General features: G+C 39.0%; 1 protein-coding gene across 1 annotated transcript; it reads left to right on the top strand.

The window, feature by feature from the left end:
• The first annotated feature begins 810 nt into the window (after window positions 1-810).
• Window positions 811-10013, top strand: LOC106882699 (E3 ubiquitin-protein ligase RBX1). The gene is made up of 6 exons (XM_014933463.3): window positions 811-1006; window positions 2239-2266; window positions 6146-6196; window positions 6702-6772; window positions 7633-7718; window positions 9820-10013. The coding sequence occupies exons 1-6, from the start codon at window positions 899-901 to the stop codon at window positions 9830-9832; spliced, it is 357 nt and encodes a 118-aa protein (XP_014788949.1). The 5' UTR covers window positions 811-898; the 3' UTR covers window positions 9833-10013.
• The last annotated feature ends 13813 nt before the right edge of the window (window positions 10014-23826 follow it).

Below are 23826 nucleotides of genomic sequence, written 5' to 3'. Positions count from 1 at the left end.
ACGGTTAGACTGGGGACTGGCAAGCCAGGAGGCTACACCAGGCTCCAATCTGATCAGGCAACGTTTCTACTGCTGGATGCTCTTCCTAATGCCTAAAACTCCAAGAGTGTAGTGGGTGCTTTTAACGTGCTACCTCCACGCATTTTTTTAATTCATATTCGTTTAGAGCAAGTGGTTTTACACCTATTACACAATTAATTTTTTTTTTTTTTTTCGCTCGGGTCAAACCCTTTAGTTTGACCTTAAATTCTAAACAATCTGAAAGTATTTGTAGAAAATTTCATTTTAAAACATCCAATTTTTCTGAAAGTTGTGAGGAAACAAAATCAGAGAGAGTGGGAAACACAATTGTGTAGGTATGTCCGAATTATTATATATTTCTTTATTGCCCACAGGGGAATAAACATAGGGGGGAAAAACAAAGACAAAGGGTTTAAGTCGATTACATCAACCTCAGTGTGTAACTGATATTTATTTAATCGACCCCGAAAGGATGAAAGGCAAAGTTGACCTGGGCGGAGTTTGAACTCAGAACGTAACGGCAGACGAAATGCCGCTAAGTATTTCGCCCGGCGTGCTAATGATTCTGCCAGCTCGCCGCCCCTGTCCGAATTATTATAGATGAAGAAGAATGAAACAAAAATTCATGTATATTTCCAATAATGGAAAACATAAATAAATGAAAAGCAGTAGCACGGAAAGTTAACATCGTTCAAAGAAATGATAAATAGAAATTCTAGAATAAACGAACGACGAAGACAACAACACGTTCCTAGTTTTGCTTCAACCTTCACCCACCCCCACCCCCGTCACCTATATCAGCCTTGATTCTCGAGAGTCTCGTTGCGAACGGGAGCTGTGTGTCTCAGCGACGAGATTTCATTACTTCTCCGTCTCAATGGCAGCCGCAATGGAAATTGACGAAGAGGAGTTTGGGGAAGCCTCAACCTCTCAAACTATCAGCGGAGATAAACCAGGAAATAAGAAAAGATTCGAAGTGAAAAAGGTAACACTGACTTTACTGAATATTTGTTTTTATTGTATGACAAAATACTGTTAATTTGCGACTGCTTAAAGAGTTCTCTACCTTGTAAGTAAATTAAACACATGATGATGATGGCCTTTTAATAAAGGGACACTTTGCATATTGAATTATATATATATATATTTATATGTGCCTGGATGTATGTATACGAAGAAGCATTGTGATACAGAAGTAAAACAACAAGTAACGAGGAAGAAGAGAGTCTAACAATGCGAAATAGGAAAGTTGAGTAACTGTTATATATTCCAGGTACAAAAGCGAACTGTTTGTGTATAATGTTTATGGGAACTTTGAAATAAGTGTGATAGGTATTAAAAAACAGATGTGTAGTAAACGAATCTGAAAACCAAAATTTGCTCAAACGAACCGGGAGGTGGTGGGAGGACTCGCGGAAATTTTTTTCCCTCATAACTTTCAGGAAAATGGATATCTTTTAGTGAAATTTTATATAAATAACTCTTGTATACAACAAGGAGGACAATGAATGAGCCGTAAACAAAGGGAAGCCGAGACCGAAACTTGTGTTATAGTGCTAATTACTGGAAGAATTGGAAGACAGTTCTTGTGTTCCCAGTGGAGTAGATACATAAAAATAAGGACTGAAAAACAATCGTGTGGGCCACGAGACGAGATTGTTAGTGTATGGTGTTTGTAGTAGATGAGGGTTGTGGAATTTTGTATTTATACCCACAAGTTCTTACCTGGTTGGTAGTTGGAACATAAAAAAGAGCTACAGAAAAAATAATTCATGAACTGACGGGCGAAGACGAAAATGATTCATTATGAGTGAATGGCAGACGCATATGAGAGAACTACCAAAGCTGAAAAGTAAAGAACAAAATGAAGCAAAATAATTATGGCAGTTAGTTGCACTTGGTTGGTTTTTGATGTCCTGCCTGAATGGATAACAGAGGGGAGAAAACGTGTTGAAGTATGGTCCCAAAGAATTCTCAAATTACCCTGTTAACTTCGATATTGCTCGACACCACTGGCGGGATCGATTCTGATTGAAAGTGTCGAATTTCTTTGTGATCTGTTGACAGCCGAAAGGAGTGTCCTTCGGTGCACTCTATACCTGAACTATATAAATAACATTCGACTCGTTTTGATTAATATAACAGGCATGTAATAGTCTTTTATTACCAATGTACCAATTTCAATTTTTAACTAAATCATGATAATTCTCATTTCAGTGGAATGCTGTCGCTTTATGGGCCTGGGGTGAGTATTGTGTTTTTGTTTTTTTTCTTCCTCAAATCAAATGTTCTTCATATTTCAAATATAATCAATAAAATAAAATCTGATATTTTATTTGAATCCAAATTTGTATTTTTTTTTTTTTTTTTATGTTTATTCAATTTCACATGTAAAAATATATTTTAATGTGGTATTTTCTGCCTTCAAATTTTGGTCTAACCAATTTGAAATTTCATACTGAAATAAAAAAAATATACCAAAATTCCTAATCCCAAGGTTCCGAGTTCGATTTCAAGCAGAGACCTGAATAATAATAATAATAACAACAACATTGAAAAATACCTTAGGAATGAGGACCCAGGTTCAAAATCTCCCCCAAGACACCTGATGAAGGCTGGAGGGTATATCAGCCGAAACATTATGTTAACAACAAAAAAAGATGAGGACAAATATCCGTCAAGTGTAAATTATGTCCTAAACCCTTGTTAATTAAAGTTTATAACTTTTCTTTTGATTGAAGCCTTCAGCAAAATTAGTTTAATCTTGCTCAGATCCAAATAAACAGTGTCTGTCCGAAGTTGGTGTGGGGAAAATGACCATAAACGAACAAGTAGTGACACTCCATGTCTTGATCCAAGGCTGACACAGAAACTGCATGTTGCACTTGAAAGGAAATATTTGGCTTTGTAGTAAGAAGCTTGCTTCCTAACCACATGGTTCCAGGTTCAGTCCCACTATGTGACACCTTGAACCATGCGAGATTTAAAAATGGTAATTTTCCAAATTGTATGAAGTATGATGGTGTGTGCTAGCAAAACAGGAGCTGAGAATGTGGGCAAGTGTGGCCCACTGGGTATATAATGTTGGCATACACCAAGAACAGGGTAGGAATGAACTGAGAAAAAGACAGATTATAAGAGAAATCCGGGACAGAGGAGAGCGTGTTAGTAATAGATGTGTGACATATATGGAGGGTGAGAGTTTGGTGAAGAAGTATTGAATAAATGCATTGGAAGAAGCCTGTGAGAAAGCAGACATGATAAAGTTATATTGGTGATATAGAAGGTTCAGTTCGGGAGGAAGGCACAGATTATTTAATCAACTACAGTACTTAGTTGCTGCTTTATTTTATAAACCCTGGAACATTGAAAGGTAAAGTTGATCCTAGTAAGATTTGAACTCGCATAAGGGAATGTAACTGAATACCTCAAAGGCACTTTGTTCTCACAGATTGATACAGAGGTACATAGTTTGGTAGAAGGTATGCTTGCTTGATTCCAATACCTGGATAGTATATTGTTTCTTGACTTATATGCAATAAAAGTAGTATTAGATTAAGCAATTTACTGTAGTATTTATCCAGAGATAACATCTGTACATGTGTTGTATCTAAAGATATGGTTATATATTGGAGGAAGACAAAAATTGTCTTAGCAGCAGCTAGCAAAAACACCACATGCATTTCAGTCTAGTTGTGCTTTATCAGCAGCATATATTCAAAGCCAGCCACATGCTCAGATGAAATTGCTTTTCATTTCATATATGTATATCATCATTTAATGTCTGTTTGCCATTCTGGCATGGGCTGAATGGTTTGACAGGAACTGTGCCAGGTTCTGTCTGTATTTACAAGGTTTCTACGGCCGGATGCTCTTCCTAACACCAAACACTTTACAGAGTATATCGGGTGCTTTTTACATGGCACCAGCACAAGTGCTTTTTATATGCACAGATGATTATAATAATAATGGTTTCTAATAGGGGAACAGTTAATTAAGCAGACCCCTGCTCCCGGCAGTCGACTAGTAGCATTCCTTGAAATAATTTATTGCATTTTTTAACTATACATTCATATTTGCAAAATAGTTTGACTTTATAAAGAAGTTAAGATCTGAATACTTTAAGCTGGCAATAAAGAGATTAATGTGATGGACGATTGACTTTAAGGTCAGGAACTCTGAACAAATTCTGCCATTGTTTATGAGACAAAAATATATTTAATCTGCTTCAGTTTGCTCATTAAGAAAAAAAAGTATTTGCTTTACAGCTGAATGGTTAATTGTAAGAAGACTGAGCAGTGTTGAAGTTTGTTCTGTATGCAAATATCCACGTTTTCAGAAATACTAATTAGAACAAAAGGAAGTATTATATATGTGTTGTTGTTGTTGTTTAACCCCAGGGTGAGCTCAATTGAGCAAACCTATGATCAGAAATCATTGAATCCAGATCATTTAAATTGTTTTGGGGCTTCCAAGGGCTACATTACTTAAAATTGTTCCTTTCCTGTTTTAATGCAGAGTAGAGTGTGTTTCAGGGGGACACTTGACTGCTGTTTATAATAGATTGGACCATCATAGAGAGGATTCCCTCATTGTCTCTGTATGTGTGTGTGTTGTAGAGGGATTGTTTTATAATATCTAATTTGATACTTCAGAGTTCAAATCTTGCCTAAAGTGTTAAATAAGATTGAGTTATTCAAAATTGACTGGGTAGTATAGGTACAGATATGGTCATGTGACTCTGAGGTCGGAAAGCTTGCTTCTTAACAATGTGGCCTTGGGTTCAATCTCACTGTGTGGCAAGTATCTTCTACTCTAGCCCCGGGCCAATCAAAGCCTTGTGAGTGGATTTGGTGGGTGGAAACTGAAAGAAACCCATTGTGTGTGTGTGTGTGTATAGCCTTGGGATGATATTTGTTTCCAGTCTTGCATCAGAAGCATGTCAGCCACGGGAAATATTGCTTAGCAACGGGTGAGTGTTCATAAAAAGAAGAGCACCTGGTTGCAGAAAACCTGCCTGAACAATAGGTGTCTGTCCCATTGCAAAGCTGGAAAGTGAACGTTAAACAATGATGATGGTGATTTACATCTACCCCATTTTTGAATTCATCCTCAGCATGTTATTCTTCCTGGTGTTGCCATCCGGTTTCACCAGTCCTCAGTCAAATCGTCCAACCCATGCTAGCATGGAAAGCGGACGTTAAACGATGATGATGATGATGATGATGATGTTCCACCCATGGGTAAGTACAGCACAGCACAAACAGCTTTTGCTTGTGAGTCTGTATGGCTTGTGAGTCTGGGCTTGTGAGTCTGGGCTTGTGAGTCTGTATGGCTTGTGAGTCTGTATGGCTTGCTAACGTGTACCATGGTTTTGCTAATTGTTGCAGGTGCCCATATAGTTGAGAGCAGACAGATACCCTCTCGGCCCTCTTACCCAAAAGCACATCTCAGATGTGACACCTGGAAGGGGAGAGAGAGAGAGAGAGAGAGAGAGGACTGCACCTGCACTTAGCTGGTACTCCCTACAATTGTCTTTTAAAAAAACACAACCCTCTGCCTTGTTCAGGAATCTAACTCACAGCATTATGGTCCTGGGCCAAATGCCCTAACCACTTAATTCATATACTTTTTACCTTTTATGTGTTTTAGCCCCTGGATTGCAACCATGCTGGGGCACCGTCTTCATGGGTTTAGTCAAAGAAATCAACCCCAATAATTAATGGTTTTGAGTTTAGTACTTATCCTATGAATTTCTTTGCTGAGCAGCTAACTTATGGAGACATAAACAAACCAACACTAAATTGTCAAGCAGTGGACACACACACACACACACACACACACACACACACACACACACACACACACACACAACTAATGGGCTTCCGCACTGTGGGACTGAACCTGAAACCATGTTTGCAAAACGAGCTCCTTAACCACACAGCCATGCATTGGGATTCTCTTCCATTGTTTTAGATTCAGTAAAATAATGGTAATGGTATTGTTTGAATCTTATATAGAAGTGTTCTATGGGCAGCAGCACTAAAATGCCATTCTTCTGAAATAATTATCTAATTATTTTCCATCTTCAATTTGAGATTAATTACATTTTTTTTTTTTGCAGATATTGTTGTAGATAACTGTGCCATTTGTAGGAATCACATTATGGATCTATGTAAGTATTGGCTTTATTCAGTAAATTTTATTTGATGTTGTTGCTCAATAGCTCCAATTATAAATGACAGAACTGAGAGATGCAGCTAATTAAATAATGAATGACAGCCAGAATCTGCATGTCTATTATAGCATGATCATTTTAAAAGTAGGCTTGAAAAAGAGAATACAGTCTGGTCTGCTGATATGATCTTTTACTACTGTGTTCATATCTTCACCTCAAATTGTACCAGGAGCTAATTAAGTGGAACATGTAGCCTAGTAGTTATAATTGAAATTAGTAACTTCGTAGTTGTCTCCCTTGTATCTAAATTCCTCTGAAACCAGAATATTCTCTGGCTCAGTGTCCCTGTAGGTTAAATAATATTTTTTCTTTGTAATTGTTGTGTATCCTAAAGGTCAGCCTTGATCAAACAAACCAACCGAGTGGTGGTGATGGTGGTAGCAGCAGCTTTTGTTGATGTTACTTTTTTCATCATGACTGTATTTCATTTGTTTTGCTGCAGGTATCGAATGTCAAGCCAACCAAGCTTCTGCCACAAGTGAAGAGTGTACCGTAGCCTGGGGGGTTTGCAATGTAAGTATCTGTAATGTCTTCTTGCACTTTGTGCCATTTGTGGTGGTGGTGGTGGTGGTTGTTGTCAGTCCTAATCAAGCAGACTGTCTGATAAGATAGAGGCATTCCAGCCATGACCATGTCATATATTTGAACTACTCTGCTTTTCTTTTTTTTTTTCTTATGAGATACTACATATTATTGTTACTTAGGACCTTTACTCCCTGTGAAACATAGGTTATTGGCAGTTTTTCCACAGTTGTTCTCAATTTTGCATTTCTGCAGTTGGATCCCTGTTTTTTCAGCTCTACCTCAGTACCCCTCTTCTACCTCTTTTATAGGTTCCATGTCAGGGCCTTACAGGTAGTACAGGATGTTGGTTCCTTTCAGATTTTGCTGCACAACAGCATTATATGTTTCCCTGAAGGAAGGTCTTCTCCCAGGTCTTTGGAATTGTTGGTGATGCCTCTGTAACCTGGCTTTTTCTAAGTAAGGGTGACCTTGAATCTTGCCAACTCATAAGGTTTCATGACGTATATATTCCCCTCCTGGATGGGATGCTAGTCCATTGTAGGGTTACTCATTTTTGCTGGCTGAGTGGACTGGAGCAATGTGAAATGAAGTGTTTTGCTGAAGAATACAATGCATCACCCGGTCCAGGAATCGAAACCACAATCTTACTGCCATGAGTCCAACACAGTAACCACGAAGCTACACGCCCCTATTTCACCCTTTACTGGTCTAAGCTAATCTCTTGTCTTAACTGATTCCTTTTTTATTGGACGACAGGTGTGGGATGGGATGGAAGGGTTGAAAAATATATTTGTCTTCCAAAACGTAGAGGTTTTTGTCTTCAGTTTCTCCCTTCTTCTCTTTTGCAGCATGCTTTCCATTTCCATTGTATTTCCCGTTGGTTAAAAACAAGACAAGTCTGTCCTTTAGACAACAGAGAATGGGAGTTTCAAAAGTAAGTGTTGCACATCTCTCTGTACATGTGTGTGCGTGTGCAAGTATGCGTGTTTGTAGGTTTGTATTTGTGTGTGCGCATGCATGTGGAGGTGTGTGTGTGTTTGTAGGTTTGTGTTTGTATGCAGGTGTGTATGCGTGCGCAGGTGAGTGTGTGTACATGAAGGTGTGTGTGTGAGTGCTGATTTGGATTACTGGGTGCAGGGGTGGCTGTGTGGTTAAGAAGTTTATTTCCTGACCACGTGATTTAAAGTTCACTTTCACTGTGTGGCACCTTTGCTTGGCCATGTGAGTGGATTTGGTAGATGGAAACTAAAAGAAGCCCGTCATATATATATATATATATATATATATGGGTGTGTGTGAGACTTTGCGCATTACTGTCTCCTTGCTTTCATATTGCATGATAGTTGCAAAATGAATATCACCAGGATGTTGTTTGAGTGAAGGTAATGCCAGCCGTTGGAGATGTTCCTCATATGTAAGCTTAGACAAGCCCGCGACCGTTCGGGTGGCCAAGTGTTGAAACCGTTCCAAGTGTTGAGTGTCTTTCTGGAGATATGGGTTTGGGGCCTGGATGCAATATTTGAGGATGGGTCGAACTAGAGTGACATATAAAGGCTGAAAGACATCCATTGAAAGGTTGACAAAGGACCAGCGGATGAGGAAAAGATTCCTTCAGGCTTTGTTCACTGCCGTGTTGGTTTAAAAGTAGTATCGATCATTATGCCGAGATCCTTTTCTTCAGTGACCATCTTAAGATGTTGGTGTTGGAGGCCAATAGTCAAGGGAAAGTTTGGAGGTGAACCTATTGGCAAATGGCTGTATTTAGAAGCATTCAAGGGCAGATCCCATTCTTTCGCCCAATTCCAAGCTCAGTTCACTGACGATTGGAGTATGTTGTATTGATTCCTAGGCGAGATAAGTTTGACGTTGTCTGCAAATAGGAGGACTCTTCCATCAAAGAAATCTGGCCGGTCATTGATATAGACAAGGAAAAGTATTGGCCCCAGCACTGACCCCTGCAGGCATTCGTCTCCGTGGAGAAATCACCATTTATCTACACCGGGAAGGAAGAAATCCACAAAGTCACCAATGGGTGAATCTTGTATGCTTAAAGTTTGCGCAAGAGAAGTTGGTGATTAATGGAGTCAAACACCTTTGCAAAGTCCAAAAATACCACGTCCACCGAGTCTTTTTCATCCATGGTCCTTGTAATCCACTCTTCAAGGAGAAGATTTGTTAGGCAAGATCTTCAGGGTAGAAATCCATGCTGCAAGTCCTGATTTCCCACTATTAAATAGGTCACATGGTTAAGAAAACCCCACCTAAATACTTAGAGCAAAGCTATCTAACTAGATGACGGAAGAAAAACAGATTGTATTACATATTTTTCATATGTATTACGTATATTGTATTCTGTGTATTACGTATATGTATTACGTATATTGTATATTGTATTGTTGGTTGTAAGCTTCTGATCTTCCAATCACTGATTCAGTACATTCAGGACACCACAAAAGTAATGAGATAGTATCTATTTAAGACAGTATCTATTCCTTGTGGTATTGCTAAAAAAATACTGGCTTATTAAGGTTTTTTTTAAAATATTATTTACATCAGTGAAACAGTCACACACATGTTTCTGTGCAATCTACATCTACAAAATTCCGCTCACGAGGCAGCATTGATCAATCTCCTAAAGGCTTAGAAAAAAAAAACCATACCCAATAGGCATGACAGTGAAATTGAACCTGAAACTACAATTGCAAAACAATGCTTAGAAACAGGTGAACGTTGGTGACAGGCAGGGCATCTGACTGTTGAAAATTTACTTTAATAAACTATTTCTGACCCATGCAAGCATAGAAAAGTAGTTGTTAAAACAATGGTGAATGATGAGGGTTGCCTGTTGAACAGGAAAACTTTGGAACGAATTGCGAGTTTAAATCTCAAGATGCTGTAGATAAGATAAATAGAGGCATGTTATCCAACATGGAAAACAAACATTAAAATATTGAAAATGGTTTGTGTATGTGTAAAACGACTCTACCAAAATACTAAAATATGCAATCAAAATATTTTCTCTTTTCTCTTTCCAGATATGGACATTGATTGGCTCCCTTCATACGGGCTCTGTTTTATATATTTACCTCTCATTTATGTATACCTTGCTTAACACTGTTATGTATGTCACAATCTGTTTTCTCTTTCTCCCACTCCCTTATTTTCTAAGTCATTTTATGCTTCATATAAATTCTAAGAAATAAAAAAAATGAGGAAAAACACCCAACAATTCCCTGCTTTCTTTGTTATTTATTTTACGCCAGAAACTCATCTAATTTGCCAACCCTGGTTAGGGCAGCTGGTATTTTTGAATATGTTTTTGGCATTAAGAAAAGCATCCAGCTGTAGAAACCTTGCCAAAGCAGGATACCAGAGCACAATGTTACTTGGGCCCATTGAATCCTGTTAAATTACTCAACTTGTGTCAGCATGGAACATGGATATTAAATAATGATGATGGTATTAAATATTATACACAGTAATTTGAGATATAATTGATCTCATTCATATAATTAATCCCATTAGTGGATCTTTTGCATTTTTTATTTTTCTCTTTCAAATCAGTGATTATGTTTAATATCATTTACTCATTTGATTTACATTAACACTGCAATGGTAAATAATAATTTTAAAAATATTGTAGCATTCATTGACAGGCTGGTGAATTAGTCGAATTACTAGAATGTGCCTGGCAAGTTGCCTTTTAGTCCATTTACATTAGAAGTTCAAATCCATGCCCTTGCATCCAGGCTCGTCCCTTGCAACCCTCTCTAGCTGAGGATCCCTAATCTTGCGGGCTCATAAGTGCTGGTGCCACAAAAAAAGGGTCCGTGCTGGTGCCACATGGAAAGCTCTCAGTCCACACTCTGTAAAATGGTTAGCATTAGGAAGGGCATCCAACTATAGAAGACATTAATCTATACACAAAAGACATTAATCTATTCACAAGTATGAGTTCATGTATATGGATCTATAATTATAAACATTCCACTACCCGTTTCTAGTGACCCTCTAAAGATCCAATGGTAAATGGAGCAAGCAATTGAATCAGCTATAACCTTCTCCATGATTGTTCATGGGAATTGTAAAGTAGTGAAATAGTTTCCCATTGTCTTTTTCACTGCAGCATGACAGCCGTATCAAAGTCACCAGAACACCTTTTAATTAAGATCTACCTTTGTCCATCACTCAAGGATCATCTGCCAAGACACTTGTACCGCATTGCTGCTGTCCAGTGTAGGGCATGGCTGAGCCATGCCCTACACAGACACACAAAAATATATATATTTCTTGGGGAAATTTGGCGTAGTGGTTAAGACTGTAGGCTACTAACTCCAAGATTCCGAGTTTGATTCCAGGCAGTGACCTGAATAATAATAACAACAACAACATCGAAAAATACCTTAGGAATGATAACCCAGGTTTGAAATTTTCCCAAGACACCTGATGAAGGCTGGAGGGTATATCAGCCGAAACGTGCTAACAACAAACAAGATGAGGACAAAAATCCGTCAAATGTAAAATGTATTTATCTTTCAATTTATTATTTGTAACACTAGTGCATGACCTATTTTATACCTGGAATAAGTAATGCTTTGAATTGCTGAAAAGTCAGTAATGTATACGACAAACAATATTGAAATAAAAGAAATGTTTATGAGGTCAAAATACATATTAGGTTTCAACCGTTTTTATTTCTATATACAACTTTATACACAACAGTCAGAAAATTTGACACTCAGTGTCTGTGTATAAAATAATTTCTCCTTTTCATGGGAGGGTTTGATTTTGTTTTCTATTTCTAGCAGTGTTAGTTTCAATTAAGCCCTTTTCCTATCCTCCAGTTTTCTATTCAACTGGTTTGAGACCTTTGTTCTGTGTCTCATAAGGATTTTCCTGTCTCTGGGAATTCTATTGGTATGTTTATATATATATATATATATATATATATATATATATATATATATATATAATGTGGCTGTGTGGTAAGTAGCTTGCTTACCAACCACATGGTTCTGGGTTCAGTCCTGCTGCGTGGCACCTTGGGCAAGTGTCTTCTGCTATAGCCTCGGGCCGACCAAAGCCTTGTGAGTGGATTTGGTAGATGGAAACTAAAAGAAGCCCATCATATATATGTATATATATATATATATGTTTGTGTGTCTTTGTCCCCCACCCAACATTACTTGACATCCGATGCTGGTGTGTTTACGTTCCCGTAACTTAGTGGTTCAGCAAAAGAGACCAATAGAATAAGTACTAGGCTTACAAAGAATAAGTCCTGGGGTCGATTTGCTCGACTTAAGGCGGTGCTCCAGCATGCTGCAGTCAAATGACTGAAACGAGTAAAAGAGAGATATATATATATATATGTATTTTTATATATATATAGTAAATCCAAAAAAAAAAGAACAATTCAAGGACATGGAAGATGTAAAGTATTAGCAGACGCTCAGGGAAGGGAAGAAAGATGGTTCAACATTTTGAGCAACGCTCCTCTTCGGAAGCCCCGGAAGGTCCAATAGAAAGGAAGACAGAGGAATAAAATCGCCAACGATTCACATGTAGTTATATTATATATATATAAGAAGGACGACCACTAAGTGGACATCCATTTTGATAGAAGACCACCACCAATGGTCTGACCACTAAGAAAAGATTGTTCTCAAGAAAATTCAGCAAACACCAGAATGTAAGCGAGCAAGACAAATGAAAAGATACAAAATATATAGATCTATATATCAGAAGTGCAATAAAAACAAAAACACAATCAATTACAGTAATATTATAGATTCTATGCATCAAAACACACGTCCTAATAAATAACAAAACCCATAAAGAAAGCCACGTAGCTCTTATAAATATTTACCTTATCTCTTTTATTTGTATCCATCAAACGTAACAGACTAACTGAAATCAATTTATATCTCATAACTATGTTATATTGCTACCAGTAACATATCTACCGGCATGCCACTACTTACTGTATTACGGTGCATACAGCTGATAACCAACTCTGCTGTTCACCGAGTGCAGTCTGTGAAACATGTTTCTCACCATATAAACGAGTGTATGGTACATGTGTTTATTGTGCTTGAAGGTTTATCCAGGCTTGCAGCAGATCCTGTGCATTCATTTTAGTAATGGTAACGATGGTGATGTAGCACCCATCAACAAATGTGTAGTGCTCGCTATTAAATGGTGTTTTACTATAAGCACTGACCATTCCACCTATAGAGCAGGCTACAGTAAGGTAGCCACACGATTTTGTAACTGCTATTTCTACAAACAGGATAATGCTGTACTTTGACCCACAAATGTCCTGGTGTTCATGAAATACTAAGGTTGACTTTTATACAGGGCCTATGGAAAATTCCCGAATTTTTGGCCCAAAATAGGGATTGACTTTTACATGACATTGATTATAGAAACTCTGCCAAATCAGTTTGGAGCCTGGTGTAGCCATCTGGTTCGCCAGTCCTCAGTCAAATCGTCCAACCCATGCTAGCATGGAAAGTGGACGTTAAACGATGATGATGATGATGATGATATATATATAATACTGCTTCTATCACTAATAAATTTTTAATCAGCTTGCCAGCTATTTGCAACACAAGTGATTTATTAATCACTGTTTTTCCATATCAATAGAAACCAAATTTATCTTAACATGTGACTACTTGTGGATACATGTTACTGATGATGCTCGCAGAAATATGCATTTAACAATTCCACAACTGCTGTTAAACACTTTCCTGTTGATATATTTTTGTGTTTTTTAACCCTACACTTCTATGTGAGATGCTTTCTTGAGACAAATACCACAGTTTCAAGGCTTTCTACAGTATATCTGAGTTAAGTATGATATACAGAATGCTATTCCAAAATATTTATCTATTACTGCTTCTGTCGTTGGCAATGCAAAAATTTATACTGGCATACTTCATTTTATGTGCCTATCTTTCTTGTAGATGGAAGATATTTTATTTCTAACTTTATTTTTAAGTGTCTCTCTATTTTAGCTTACACACACATGCTGTGCTTGAGAAGACCCATCAAGCCAAGTAAAATCACAGTTGTGGCAGATACTGGTGTCACACAAATGGCACTTAAAAGCATCTATTATACTCAGAGTGGTTGGCATTAGGAAGAGCATCCAGCTGTAGAAATCATACCAAATCAGACTTAAGTCTGGTGCAGCCTTCCAGCTAGCCAGCCCTGGTCAAACTGTCCAACCCATGCCAGCATGGACAATGCATGCTAAATGATGATGACGATGATGCACACACACAAAGTTGCCCAAAAGGATTTTTGTAAATACAAAGAGAATTGATTAAAATACCTGAATTATAAAGAAAGCTGAAACCAGTGGCTGTTGATATCCAAGCATTTTTAACTGCATTGAAAAGCTGGACTTTGAACTGATCTTAGGGTAATCTTCACTGTTGTTATCACAAGTGGATGTGATTACCTCCTGCTGTGCAGCAACAGTTCCAGGTCAATTCAAACAGTCTCCTGATCTCAGACACCTTTGTAGGAAATAGAATCAAGAGGTATCAACAGGCTGAGAGATGGAAACAGTTAATCAACAAGGCCTTCCCTGCCAATTCATGTTTCTCATTGTCGTCATCATCCCCTTTTCCATTCATGCGTGGGTTGGATGGGGTTTATTGAGGCAGATTTTCTATGGCCGGATGCTCTTCCTGTTGCCAACCCTTACCTGCTTCCATATAAGGTAATATTTCTCTGTGGCTGGAAATGCAGGACACCACCTACATGACGGTGACACTCATTTACAACACTCATGCAATGTCAAGACAAGGAGACACTAACACTCACACACACACACACACACACTCACACTCATACTCATACAGGATGTAATAAGGTTTTGTATTAAACTGAGCAAAAATGCTACAGAAATTTATGAAATGTTCCAGATTGTTTATGGATTAATTTGTATGAGTCAAGCATCTGTGTTTTGCTGGCAGAAGAGGCCAGACAAAGCAAGACCACTGGAAAGCTCAGGACGATCCTTTTATTCGATAGCAAGGGGATCACCTACATCTATCGGGTTCCGTCTGGCCAGACGGTCAACAAAGTGTACTTTGTGGAGGTTTTGAGGGAGTTGAAGAAGAGATTTTGGTACAAAAGGCCAGAACACCTACACCAGTCCACAATTCCATCTGAGTAAGCAACCATTTGACAGAGATTGGCATTGAAACTGCCCCTCACCCTTCCTGTGGTCAATCAAGTATAACTGCTCACCAATGTTTCAATCTACAGAGAAATAATAAAATTTGCCATGTTTGTGTGTCTGTAACATAAGCTTGCACACATGCACAGCTACAAACAATGCCTATACTAGAACCCACTCAAATGCTAAAATGCATTATTTGTTAAGCAGAAGATAATCCTGTGAAATCTACCAATGTCATTAATTAATTTTTTAATTTGCTTAATTAGTTGATGTTTTTCTCACACACACTTATGTGTGTACGTGTGTGTGTGTGTGTGTATACATACACACTCATACATTCATTCTAACACAGTAAGTACAAGCAGGATTATGTTTTGCTGATGTGGCCTAATAATACTGAAATATGCCTGGAGTTGTCCCCCTTGCCTTTAACATGAATTTGCATAAATGCCAACGAATTTTTCTTTCCATTACAAATGTTATTTTAATTGGTCATTTTGCAGGCAACACATTACATTAAATACATTAGCCTGACTTCCCCACCCACTGCTTAACTACGCATTTTTCATGCAGAAGACATCCCTGGAAAATTTTCCCATGTCATTATAATGCTTGTATATATAAGCCTGTCTATAGGCAATTTTTATCTATATCAACAACTATCAGCTGCACCACCACCACCACCACCACTGCTGTTGTCGCTGCCACCAACACCACCACCACCACCACTGCTGTCGTCGCTGCCACCACCACCACCACCACTGTCTTCACCATAATCACCTGAAGGCTTTAGTTACAGCGTTGCCCTGTCCTACTGAATCTGTCTGCCTGTCTACGAATCGCATTGAGCAAGTGTGTCTCTAGCTTTATTTTAAATCCACCCTACAAGGGAGTGGTGGTAGTGGTGGCAGTGGAGGGAGAAGAGCTAACGTAATTGGGATATTATTGTATAAAGTAATTAAGATGATCACCACCATCAGCTGGTGATGACAAACCCTGGGAGACAGTGAGCTGGACAGACAGATAAACAGTTACGAGAGATAGAAAGAGAAAAGACTGTTGAAATAAAATACACAACAAGCCTGTTGCATGGAAACTTGATAGTTAAATGGATGCTAGATGTAGTCGTCTGAGAAATTTTAATTAATTAAAATTATAATTTTAATGAAGAGAATAATTATCTTTTTTTAACTTCGTAATTCTGCCCCTCCCTCACAAAAAAAAAATGGCAAAAAAAGATAAACTTCAAATATTAATTAGTTAGAATTAATTAAATATGGAAGACTGTTATAACTAGGGCTGTAGTAGAAGATACTTGCTCAAGGTGCCATGCTGTGGGACTGAACCCGGAACCAAAGCAAGTTTCTGAATCACACAATCCAAGGAATTCCAAATGGCTTCGTCAATTCTTTTAGTCTTTTACCTGTTTCAGTTATTAAACCGTGGCCATGCTGGGGCACTGCCATGAGGAATTTTTAGCTGAAAGACTCAACCCTGGTACTTATCTTTAAGTCTGCTTCTTGTTCCATCAGTCTCTTTTGCCAAATCGCTAAGTTACATGAACATAAACACCGCAACACTTATAATTTGGCGATTAGTAGAAATTTACAATAATTTAAAGTAGCCGATGACTTTTGCATAGTACTGTATGTATGTATATATATATATATATATATATATATATATATATATATATAAGACATCTAGCTGTAGAAAAACTCTGCCTCCACATGCTTCTTCTGACCCTTGCAAGCATGGAAAAGTAGATATTATGATGATAACGATGATGATGATGATGATATATAGTATACTGCATTATAAAAATGACAACGTTTTAAAAGAAATAAGCCAAAACAGGTACTTAATAATTGCATCAACATAGCATACATTCCATATGTTTCATACAGACTTGTTACAACAAGTTATAATCAAAATTTATGCACCAAAAGATGCCTATCTTTTCTATAATCAATGTCAATTACAGTCTATCCAACTTAAAATTTAAATATCAATGCAACATGTCATGCTGATATTTATAGATAAAAGGCTGTTATGGTGACATGTGTATGTGTATGTATGTATATGAATTTTCGTCTAAATGTTATCTTCCTTTCAACTTCTACATCCTTTTCTTTCTCTTAACAATTACAACAGCGATGATGATGCTATATATGGACGTTAAACGATGATGATGATGATGATGATATATATCATCATCATCATCATCGTCATCATCATCATCATCAGGCTCCAATTTGATCTGGCAGAGTTTCTACGGCTGGATGCCCTTCCTAACACCAACCACTCTGAGAGTGTAGTGGGTGCTTTTACGTGCCGCCGGCACGAGGGCCAGTCAGGCGGTACTGGCAACGGCCATGCTCAAATGGTATTTTATATATTGGACACAGGTCGTGTGTCATTGACCAACTGGAAAAGGTGTTTTCCTGGGGTTAAAATGTAGCAACTTAGTTCTGCATAGAACAGCCATGTTATAGTGGCAAAAAAACGTTACCATTTATCATTTAGTGTCTGCTTTTTGTTCTGGTATGGGTTGGACAGTTTGACAGGGGCTGGTAAGTCAGAGGACTGCGTCAGGCTCCATGTATGTATGTTTGCTTACACACACACACACACACATACGTGATCAGTCATGCTGAACAAGTTCCAGATTACCATTATAAAGAATAATTTGTATTATAAAAAAAAAAAAAACAAAGATACTGTGATGTTTTGGTGTTCATGTCTTCATCATTCATGGGTTTTTATTCTTATCTCTAAATGTGCAGAGTCACCAATGGAGTTTGAAAACAATTTAACTGAATCAAGACATACCAGCATATCACCTGTCACACATGCGTCGCATTCACTGTATCTGTCACATTTAGAGAGAGAGAGAGGTTTATAAAAAGTGAAATTTGACATATATAATGTGATTGGAATTTCCTGCTTTCCTTCATAAGCATCAGTGGGCGTTGGGGTGAGAACGAAGTAAGTATTACATAAACCACTACAGCCACTGCTGCCTCCACCACCACCACCACCACTGCTACGGCTAATACTGCTACTTCTACATGTAGATATCATAATAGTAGGGGTAGTGGTGGTGGTGGTTGTAGTAGTAGTAGTAGGAGGAGGAGGAGGAATGTGAGTCGTCATTATAGTTCAGCCCTAAATCAGCCGCCCTGATCTGGTAGGCCAAAAGTGTTCCACGTAATTCTATTTCTTTTGACTTTTTTTTTTTTTTTTAAAGGGAGTAACACGAAGTTCCAGTATAAAATAACTGATATTTCTAGCATGTTAAATGACTGCATGAGGGCTGGCTCCTTTGTTAGTCTATTTGTAGTATTTACTATTGTTGTTGTTGTTATTTAACAAAGGCATTCCAATCTTGACTATCCCATTGATTTCCTGTGAGTGGAGTACCCAGGCCCACATCATCAAATGTGAATAACACTTAGAAGGAGGTGCTTTGGCTAGGAGGAACTAATGTCATCAGAGGGTATCCGACGTCCTCAGGTGTTTTGATCCTAAACCGTAACACCCTCCTGTTGGTGGGTCAGCAGAGGTGGCCATGTCATTGCTCCTCCTAGCTTCCAGCTTTACTCCTCTCTCTTACTCTAAAGCCAACAAGACACTCTTTTAGCTGCTTCTCCCATCCTGTGCACAGTGACCCTTTACTCCTTTCTTCTCATTCCAATGGCTGTAAGGATCCTCCATGCCAACTGAGCAGGGAACCCTTTATAGCCAACCTCGACTGCGAAAAGCCACACCTGCCATCCCTTCTCCCAGCAGAAGGCTTTCATATTTGGCACACTTCTGTTCATAGGCCCCATCACACCCTTCTTCCCACAGGACTATGAGCTCAATTAAGATCATTTTCTTGATCTTTTCAACCACATCTGGCCTCAGGGTTGTATGGACGACCTGGGGAAACTGCAGTCTCTCCCTTAACGTATACTTTCATATCCCATGACTGGGATCCAAGCAGCATATATAGATATACATTTTATTTATATCATTTTATGACTGAACACCACGCATCCCTTTCCAAGTAAGTTTATGCATGCATGCATGTATGTATGTATGTATGTATGTATATATATATATATATAAAAACAAAAGTAAATGAGTATATGCATATATACGTACAGGTATGTGCATACCGACATCCACCTGTATGTATAGGTGCATATCTGGGTACAGGACATTGCACACAAACGTAGACGAGAACACACGAGCCACATAGAGAACATTCTACTTCTTCAGCTACCCACGTTTTAACACCGGCGTTTCGACGAGCTTCGGGCAGGACGCAACGTTAAAACGGCTCGTCCCATGGATCGCAGATTAAATCTGTATACGCAAATTAAATCTAGCCATGGAGGAATGTAGTGGCGGACGAAAAACAAGACAGGAAAACAAACAGAAGGCTTTACGGCCAGACGAGAAAAATTATGTGTGTATGAACGCGATGAGGCACGGAACCGAGAGAGACAGTGGTAGCGTGTGTTACTTGGCGAAAGCCAAAGAAGGAAAGGATTATTGACCGGAAGCATGTGACCATGCCGGTGTAAAGGGAAGAGAGAGAGAGTGGTAGAGGGAGAAAGAGAGGGAGGAAGTAGAAGAATGGTGAGCAACGAGAGGAAAAAAGAAAGAGAGGAAATACGAGGGGGAAAAGGAGATACGTAGTAGTAACAGAGGAAGAACAAGAGGGGTAAGGCGAGATACGTAGTAGTACAGAGGAAGAACGAGGGGGGGGAGAAAGGAAAGAGAAAGAGATAGAGTAGCGTCGGAGGATAAGTTTACGAACTACTTACAATTTTTGTGAGACGCTGCGTTCAATCATGTGAAAACAAAAGTAAATGAGTATATGCATATATACGTACAGGTATGTGCATACCGACATCCACCTGTATGTATAGGTGCATATCTGGGTACAGGACATTGCACACAAACGTAGACGAGAACACACGAGCCACATAGAGAACATTCTACTTCTTCAGCTACCCACGTTTTAACACCGGCGTTTCGACGAGCTTCGGGCAGGACGCAACGTTAAAACGGCTCGTCCCATGGATCGCAGATTAAATCTGTATACGCAAATTAAATCTAGCCATGGAGGAATGTAGTGGCGGACGAAAAACAAGACAGGAAAACAAACAGAAGGCTTTACGGCCAGACGAGAAAAATTATGTGTGTATGAACGCGATGAGGCACGGAACCGAGAGAGACAGTGGTAGCGTGTGTTACTTGGCGAAAGCCAAAGAAGGAAAGGATTATTGACCGGAAGCATGTGACCATGCCGGTGTAAAGGGAAGAGAGAGAGAGTGGTAGAGGGAGAAAGAGAGGGAGGAAGTAGAAGAATGGTGAGCAACGAGAGGAAAAAAGAAAGAGAGGAAATACGAGGGGGAAAAGGAGATACGTAGTAGTAACAGAGGAAGAACAAGAGGGGTAAGGCGAGATACGTAGTAGTACAGAGGAAGAACGAGGGGGGGGAGAAAGGAAAGAGAAAGAGATAGAGTAGCGTCGGAGGATAAGTTTACGAACTACTTACAATTTTTGTGAGACGCTGCGTTCAATCATGTAAAAACAAAAGTAAATGAGTATATGCATATATACGTACAGGTATGTGCATACCGACATCCACCTGTATGTATAGGTGCATATCTGGGTACAGGACATTGCACACAAACGTAGACGAGAACACACGAGCCACATAGAGAACATTCTACTTCTTCAGCTACCCATATATATATATATATATATATATATATACACACACACACATACTTGCAGGTAAATATATATATATATCATCATTATAATGTGTGTATATATATATATATATATATATATATACACACATATATTTATACACACACATAATAATAATGATGATGATGATCATCATCATCATCGTCGTTTAACGTCCGCTTTCCATGCTAGCATGGATTGGACGATTTGACTGAGGACTGGTGAAACCGGATGGCAACACCAGGCTCCAATCTAATTTGGCAGAGTTTCTACAGCTGGATGCCCTTCCTAACGCCAACCACTCAGAGAGTGTAGTGGGTGCTTTTACGTGTCACCCGCTCGAAATGGTGTCTTTTATGTGCCACCCGCACAAGCCAGTCCAGGGGCACTGGCAACGATCTCACTCGAAAATCCTACGGGAGCCAGTCAGGCGGTACTGGCAACGGCCACGCTCAAAATGGTGCATCTCATGTGCCACCCGCACAAGAGCCAGTCCAGGGGCACTGGCAACGATCTTACTTGGCTTGCCGGGTCTTCTCACGCACAGCACATTTCCAAAGGTCTCGGTCAGTAGTCATCGCCTCGGTGAGGCCCAATGTACGAAGGTCTTGCCTCACCACCTCAGCCCAGGTCTTCCTGGGCCTACCTCTTCCACGGGTTCCCTCAACTGTTAGGGTGTGGCACTTTTTCACGCAGCTATCCTCATCCATTCTCACCACATGTCCATACCAGCGCAATCGTCTCTCTTGCACACCACAACTGATGCTTCTAATGTTCAGCTTTTCTCTCAAGATACTTACACTCTGACGGGTATTCACATTGACATTACACATCCAACGGAGCATACTGGCTTCATTCCTTGCGAGCTTACGTATGTCCTCAGCAGTTACAGCCCATGTTTCACTGCCATGTAGCATTTTACCTGCAAGTATGTGTGTGTGTGTGTGTGTGTGTGTGTGTATACATGCTACTTGGGTCCTAATTATGAGATATGAAAGTATATATGCTCGAGAAGACCTGTTGAGTCAAGTAATCGACGCTATATATATATACACACACACACATATCATCATCATCATCATCATCATCATCCTAAGCCTATTTATCCATAGAAGCATAGGTTACACTATTCTGGTCTGTTGTCTCTGTGCCTTTGTTACAGTTCTTTGATATTTGATACGCACAAAAGTGAAAGCCAACGATCATTATTGCTGTGTGCGTCACGATTTTGGCCTACTTTATGTATTTTATTGTGCTGCAGACATTTGAGAAGATGTCTTTTGTGTCAGAACTAAAGGTTAGAGTTTCATCTAATCTGTTTCAGTTTTTATTCATAGTTACTCGCCCTCCATAATGTCTGCACTGGAATTTGTAGATCCACGATTCCATTTTTTCCATCCGTCTGTCCATGCATGCATGCATGCATGTATGTCTCTTCTATTTTTTAATTATTATAAATATTCCACTGAGGAGAGAGCCAGTTTCCAACAAAGATACAAAGTTCCATCTTTGGGATGTAATCAACACAGACAAATTCACATTTGGAACTTGAGAACAGTCTTGCATATTTTTACTGTTCCACTCTCAGATTGAACTTGTAATGTACGGATTAGCCGGTCGATTTCTCTTTCTGAAAATCCCAGTTGATCCAGATTCTTCTTTCAGTATTTACCAACAAAACCTAGGGCTCCAATTATTATAGGACTATCAATATGAACTCATAGTCTGGATATAGAAGCTGGAGGTATCGAAGCAGGTGTCCATAGATATCTTCTTTTACTTGGATTTTCAAAGAGATATTTAATATCTGCAGGGCAGCTGACCTGTATGATGGTACAATACCTTTGTCCCTCTGTCCCAAACAACAACATCTGGCCTGTTATGTTTACATTTGTATGTATGTATGTATGTATGTAGAAGTCGACTTTGCCTCTCATCTTTTCAGGGTCGATAAAATAAGTACCAGTTACTTACTGAGGTCGATGTAATCGTCTTACTCCCTGCCCCCAAACTGCTGGCCTTGTGCCAAAATTTTAACTCAGTTTTGTTCATTGTAAACAGCCAACACCAAATAACCTTATGTGCAGTAATAAACACTAATTACCAGTGTGCCTCCAGAAAAGATAGGTCGAACAACGATACATTCTCAGCAAAACAAGCAACAAACAGACCTCGCGCCTGAGAATTTATGTTAAAGTTACACCTGTCTCTGGAATACCCAGCCACTTGGATGTAGATTTAATGAGTTTGGTTGATGGAACAACTCAATGTATAGCATTGAAGCTGACAAAAGATCTCTCTCTCTCACTGTTTCTCCATATTGCAACATTTATCACCACCACCATCACCTGCCGACCAACTGAAAAATCTTGAAAAAAGAGAAGTTATGGGCGTCACACTCACTTTCTGCCTCTTATTCACTGTAATGAATTATTACCAGAAGAAAAAAATTATTAAATAAAATCATTATTATTTCATGCATTTTTTGTTTTTTTTGTTCATCGGGGAATATAGATAGGTAGGGTTTTTCGTGACTGATTTTATGAGAAAGAGAGAGAGAGAGAGAGAGAGAGAGAGAGAGGGGGGAAGAGAATCTGTTTCATACTGAGAGAGAGAAAGAAGGAAGAGTGTGAGGAAAGTTGAGAGAAAAAACAGTTAAATTTAGAAAGGGGAGAAGAGTGAGATTAAAAAAAGAGAGAAACACAGCGAAGAAAGAAGAATGAATTAAAGATGGAAAGATAAAGCGAAAAAGAATAAGAGGATACAGAAATAGAAAGAGAGAGAGGGAGAGAGATGAAGGAAACGGCAGAGAGATGTACATCTTGGAAAAGAAGGGAGAACGACTGAGTGTTGTTGGACATGCGGAAGCAAAACTTTCGTTTACTTTCTCTTAAAAGACAGGTGACTCTAAAGGGGTGTCTTAAGGAAACTCATTTCCGACACTCAGAGTCTATGTGTGTGAGGTTGTAATTGTTTTGACTGACAAGCAACTCACCTGAACGAGAGGGAGAGAGAGAGACATAGAGAGAGAGAGAGAGAGAGAGAGAGAGAGGCAGAGAGAGAGAGAGAGAGAGAGAGAGAGAGAGAG

The sequence above is a fragment of the Octopus bimaculoides genome, chromosome 13 (genome assembly GCF_046866305.1).
Source record: "Octopus bimaculoides isolate indiv1 chromosome 13, ASM4686630v1, whole genome shotgun sequence".
Taxonomy (NCBI): domain Eukaryota; kingdom Metazoa; phylum Mollusca; class Cephalopoda; order Octopoda; family Octopodidae; genus Octopus; species Octopus bimaculoides.
Note: the sequence above shows the minus strand (reverse complement) of the source record. Positions and strands in the feature narration are given on the sequence as shown.